The following is a 6118-nucleotide window of genomic DNA, read 5'->3' as shown; positions in this document are numbered from 1 at the left end:
ATTTATTTCAGATTCATTCTATTTAAAAGAGCAATCCAACCTGAGTTATTCTCTGTCACCTCACCCTGAGTATTTCCTTCATGGCACTTATTGCAATCTGAAATTTTGTACATATATCTTCTCTTATTAAAATTTTATTTCCTTGCACTAGATTGTAAATGTTAAGATTGTGTAAGTGTTAATCTAGTGTTTTACTAGATTGTAGTTACAATCTAGTGCAAGGAAATAAAATTAAGAGTTAAGAGGATAAGACTTATTTCGTTTTTGAGCTATTATTGTCTCAGTTCCTAGCACCATGCGTGGCACCATGATAGACTGTCAGTAAGTGCATATTGTTGAATAAATTAATGCTTTCTTATGCATACTTCAGTTATAACAGTGTTTTGTTTTAATACGTTAACAGAACCAGGAAATATACTCTTCTGGAATGGACCCCAATAGTGATGACAGCTCCAGAAATTTATTTGTGAAAGATTTACCGTTAGTATCAAATTCTTTATTATGATTACTAATACTAAGAAAGATTTAATTCTGCGATTCATTTATAAAAGGAAATGTCCATCATGTTAACTCGTATATTTGCAGTCTGATGCTTTCTCTGTTAAGAATATATTTAAGAGAATTTGATGTATTGAAATTCTGTCACATATAGCCAAGCTAAAACTTTTTCTGATCTTTCACTCCTTTCTTGATGCCTAAAAGAATCCTTACCAGAATTTTTAATTCTTCTTCATACTTTCCTTCAGTCATGTTTTTCTATGTACCATGTTCTTACTCTGAGAAGGATTCGTTATTGAAATGAGGTATTTTGCCAGCTCTATGAATAGTCTGGTTCAGAAAATAAATAAATAAATAAAACATCATATTTAGCACAGCTGTCACACTGTCTTGCTGATCCAGTTCATTTTTCTAGACCCTATATACCCTCTTCCCTTCTCTTGGATCAAAGTACTTTATTTATTTATGAATTATTAAGATTTAATTATAAACAGTAAAATGAACAGATCTCAGTTACACAGTTTGATGAGTTTGACTAATGTATGTATCTGTGGAACTAAAATTTCAATTAAGACATAGTATTTTTACTATTAACATTGTGGGCCAGATAATTTGTTGTTGTAGAGGGCTATCTGTGCATGGTGGGACGTTTAGCAGCATCCATTGCCTCCACCCAATGAATCCCAGTAACATCCCTCAGGAGAATCAAAAATGACTTCAGATATTGCCACATGTTCCCTGGAGAGCATAATTGCCCTTGGATGAGAACTACTGCCATAGACAGTTCTTTCATATCTCTTTCAAGTCCATACCCTTCTCCAGAAGTAACGCTAAGATGATTTCTGTCTGTATAGATTACTTTTAATCAGTAGTTTTTAAACTGTTGGACTTTAAGATCTGACAAAAATCTTTATGTTGTGGGCATAAGGTAAAATAAGGTAATTGCGTTTGTAGAAGATTTCTAAGTAGTTATTAGTTACCACAGCCATTACCTAAATCTGTTTAATGTCTAGAATGGAAAATTCTCTATAGAGAATAAAGAATACAATTACAATTAGAATGAAACTGCCAGAAATAGTGTTAGAGTATAAAGAACACTTCATGTTTCATGAACCAAAGAACAACATTTTTAAAGAAAATGAACACTGTTAGCTTCAGAAAAGTTCAATAGTTAAGCACCACAAAAGCATGTATTACCAACAGTTAACAGCTCTGCTAATGATAAAGCAGGCTTCTGAAGAGTTGAGTAATCAAACTACATTTTTTAAAAAGTAAATTAATTCTCATTGGCTGTTTCCTTAATTAAATGAAATTGAGTTATATAATGTTTTCAGGTGGAACTATCCAACTTGATTGGTTAGTTCTTCAAGGAGTTGAATGTCATTAGTAACAAATCAACCTCCCTGTAATCAGCGTAAGTGTTCTTTGGTTTCCTTTGATACATAATAGATGTACTGATTTGAAATTGAATTACAAAATGATACTAAAGGAAAGAAAAATACTAATTTAGGAAAATATTGAATTTGTTTTTATTACGCAATTGTTCAATTTCTTTTTTTCATTGGTATTTTCTAAGGCAAATTCCTCTTGAAGAAACTGAACTTCCAGGACAAGGAGAATCATTTCAAATAGAAGGTAATTCAAGTGAAAATCTAAAAATATTGCTGAGGCAGGAGAATTGCCTGAACCCAGGAGGCGGAGGTTGCGGTGAGCCGAGATCGCGCCATTGCACTCCAGCCTGGGTAACAAGAGCGAAACTCCATCTCAAAAAAATAAATAAATAAATAAATAAAATAAAAAATAAAAATAAAAATATTGCTAAGGGCAAGATAAGGTCTTTGAGAACAAATAATATAAATTTTTCTAATTTTTTAAAAACTTTTTAAATGTATTCATTTGGTATTCTGCTCAAAGCAAATCTGTTTATTTTACACAGAATAATAGTTTTAAAAATGTATCTATTGTGTCAAATCTGTAATCTGAAACTTTGGCTATAACTATGGCAGCAATTTACTGATTGCTACTATGTGTCAAGCTCTATGTTAGGCATTTTACATGCATAATCTCATTTAACCCACACTTAACTTGGGAATATAAGTACAGCTAGTCCCATTTTATAGGAACTCAAGAAGAAAAAGTACCTCACATGAAGAAGTCTACATGTTAAGAGCTAGGATTTAAAATCAAATATGAACTCCAGAGCCATCCCCTTCTTTCCTCTTTTAAATTGATACGTCTGCCTTCTCAAATGTCAGTCTCCTCCACTTGAGCTAAGCTTCAAAGAGGGCATAACATTTGAATAAGCAAAACCAGACAAATACCCTCACCTTTCCTTAAAATACAGATTATTTTTCTTACCTGAAAAGCTTTCTAGTTACCCAAATTTTATTTATTTTTCAAAGAAAAGTTTTGTCCCCTCGCCAGTCTATGGACCTGACCAGGAGGTCCCACTTTTGTCCCACTTTGGAATATGAGGTTCTGCTTCTCTGAATCTGTACTCAATGATACAGACTATTCATTTTCTTTAAAATAAAAGCACTTTATAATATTTTTAAAGATTATAAAGATTGAGCGTCCCTTATCAAAAATGCTTGGGACCCGAAGTGTTTTTGGTTTATTTTAAATTTTGGAATATTTGCATTATATCAGTTCATCATCCCTAATTTGAAAATCTGAAATCCAAAACCCTGCAGTTAGCATTTCCTTGGAGCATCATGACTGCACTGAAAAAGTTTTGGATTTCAGATTAGGGATACTGAACCTGTACAAGATTATTTTACATGTCACATATAAGCTATCAGCTGATCATTGACAAGTAAATAGATGGTAATACTTAAGTTCCCCAGATTTTTATTTACAAATTTTATAATGTAGAAAAACTACAGAATGACTTTTTGGTCACTGAGTTTTTTACTTTGAATTGTAAAATTCTTGAAATTCAAATTTCCACAGTGTTTTTCTCATTTATTTTTTAAATTCTCAGACCAGATACCTACTATTCCTCAAGACACACTGGGATATGATTTTGATTCAGGTGAAGCTAAGTCCACTGATAATATCTTACCTAGAACTGTATCTGTCCGTAGAAGTTTAAAGAAACATTGTAATAGTGTATGTCAGTTTGATAGCTTGGATGACTTTGGTTTTGAAACCAGTCATTTGGCAGGGAAGTCTTTTGAATTGGAAAGAGTTAGATTTTTAGACCCACTAGTAAAGGTGCACATACCTCAAAATGTACAACACAATGTTTGTCACTGGAACACAGACCAAGTTAACTTACCACCAAAGCTGATTCAGCCAGCAACATTTACTAAAACAAAAGAAGACTTTTTAGAATCTAAATCCGAACAAACTAAAAGTAAGCAAAGAGATGCACAAGAAAGAAAAGGAGAAGAGAAAAGAAAAGCTAACAGGAGAAAATCAAAACCTATGTCAAAATATAAAAAAAATAAAAGCAAAAATAAAAAAACTGTTTACAAAAAAGAAATGCACGAATCTTCCAATGATGCTTACAACTTCAATTTGAAAGAAGGTGTTCATCTTACTCCTTTCCGACAAAAAATGAGCAATGACTCTAATAGAGAAGAAAACAAGTCTGAAGTGAGCATCTGTGAATCAAGTGGTTCAGGAGATGACTCCGATGACCTCTATCTGCCCACTTCCAAGTGCATTCAGAATCCCACCAGTGATTCAGATAGAAGACCAGTCACCAGGCCTCGATCTAAAAGAGCACTGAAATACACGGATGAAAAAGAGACAGAGGGTTCTAAGCCAACAGAAACTCCTACCAGTAAGTGATCTACTTGTTTGCCTGCGTTTTTAATGTTTATGATAAATGATCACTACTGATGCTTATATACTATACTTACCATCTGTTTCTCTGGTGGAGGTTAGAGACTACCATCTGTCTCTCTTTGGGGGAAGTTATGGTCTGATTAAATAGTTGGGGGGCTGATTTCCACAAATCACAGTTGTATTGCTCTGACCTAATTCAGAGATTACTTGTTACGGAGTCAGAATTTTTATTTTCAGTAAATGAGGACTCCCAAGGAGACAGAGGGACTTTTTTGTGGAGTTAGGTTGAATTAAAAAGTAGCTTTTATGCACTTACGTGAAATATCTTCTTGAAAGTGAAATCATATTTGAATCCAGTGACTTATTTTAATGTTTTGTTTTGTACTAAATTTGACAGGAACTATGATTTAAAATAATTTTCTAGTTAGTGAACATGGCCTAATGAAAGCAAGAAACTATTTACTCAATTGATAGGCCTAGTGTTCTTTTGTATGACATCTCCAAAACTGGCTCAGAAAATAAAATAAAAAATCTTTTATTAGATCAAAAGTCGGCATAGTCCAAATGTTCATAATACAACCTACACCTATCCACCAAGATTCTCATTTGGCAATTTTAGTTAATACAAGTAAAACTAACATGTAGTCAAGTTGTATCATTTTCAAAATATTGTCACATCATTTTATTTGATACTCAGAACAAATTCTGTGAAGTATAGGTGTTATGTAAGCTTATTTTGTTTGTAAGGAAATTAAAACCTTAAAAAGTGAACCAACTTTCTAAATCAGCCAGTTAGTGGTAGTAGGCAAATATCTTTTCTTTTGTTTTGTTTTGATTTTTTTGAGACGGAGTCTTGCTGTATCGCCAGGCTGGAGTGCAGTGGCACAATCTCGGCTCACTGCAACCTCTGCCTCCTGGTTCAACCAATTCCCCTGCCTCAGCCTGCCAAGTAGCTGGGACTACAGGCACGCACCACTATGCTTGGCTAATTTTTTATATTTTAGTAGAGATGGGGTTTAACCATGTTGGCCAGGATGGTCTTGATGTCTGGACCTTGTGATCCACCCCCCTTGGCCTCCCCAAGTGCTGGGATTATAGGCGTGAGCCACCGCGCCTGGCCCAAATATCTTTTTTAAAAATAGGCCAGGCGCGGTGGCTCACCACGTTGCCATTGCACTACAGCCTGGGCAAGAAGAGCAAAATTCCATCTCAAAAAAATAAATATTGATATATATATATATACACTGTAATGATGTTAGAATCAGTCAAACAACGTTGGCAAAGTGTTGATAATTATTGAACTTGGGTAACTCAGAGTTTATTATACTGTTATTGCCATCTTCATGTACATTTGAAAATGTCCAGAACAAGTTGGAATTTTTTGTTTTTTTCACTTTTTAATTGAGACACCTAGGCTGGAGTGCAGTGACATGATCACGGCTCACTGCAGTCTCAACCTCCCAGGCTCAAGTGATTCTTCCATGTCAGCCTCCCCGGTAGCTGGGACTACAGGCATGCACCACCACAACTGGCTAATTTTTTTGTTAACTTTTTGTAAAGACAGGGTCTCACTGTGTTGCCCAGGCTGGTCTCGCAAATTCCTAGGCTCAAGCGGTCCTTCTGCCTTGGCCTCTCAAAGTTCTGGGATTATAGATATGTGCGCCACCACACCCAGCCCATTAAAAATACGTTTTTAAAAGAAAAAATATATACTCTAAAATAGTATTACTCATATTTTGATCCATAGACCTTTTCTTAGAATGCAAAATCTCAGGCCATACCCCAAACCCTGGAGTCAGAATCTGCATCTTTTTTTTTTTTTTTT

General features: G+C 34.5%; 1 protein-coding gene across 5 annotated transcripts in view; it reads left to right on the top strand.

Moving 5' to 3' along the window:
- SGO1 (shugoshin 1) overlaps nucleotides 1-6118 on the top strand; it is a 14908-nt gene that overhangs the window by 6342 nt on the left and 2448 nt on the right. For 2 of the 5 annotated variants that reach the window (XM_037736227.1, XM_017522534.2), the window contains exons 4-6: nucleotides 404-480; nucleotides 2075-2133; nucleotides 3482-4288. In XM_037736227.1, coding sequence (XP_037592155.1) covers nucleotides 404-480; nucleotides 2075-2133; nucleotides 3482-4288 — 943 coding nt within the window. The remainder of the gene's footprint in view (nucleotides 1-403; nucleotides 481-2074; nucleotides 2134-3481; nucleotides 4289-6118) is intronic. The other 3 variants (XM_037736228.1, XM_017522537.2, XM_037736229.1) reach the window with 3 other exon arrangements.

The sequence above is a fragment of the Cebus imitator genome, unplaced genomic scaffold (assembly GCF_001604975.1).
Source record: "Cebus imitator isolate Cc_AM_T3 unplaced genomic scaffold, Cebus_imitator-1.0 Scaffold24, whole genome shotgun sequence".
NCBI lineage: Eukaryota > Metazoa > Chordata > Mammalia > Primates > Cebidae > Cebus > Cebus imitator.
Note: the sequence above shows the minus strand (reverse complement) of the source record. Positions and strands in the feature narration are given on the sequence as shown.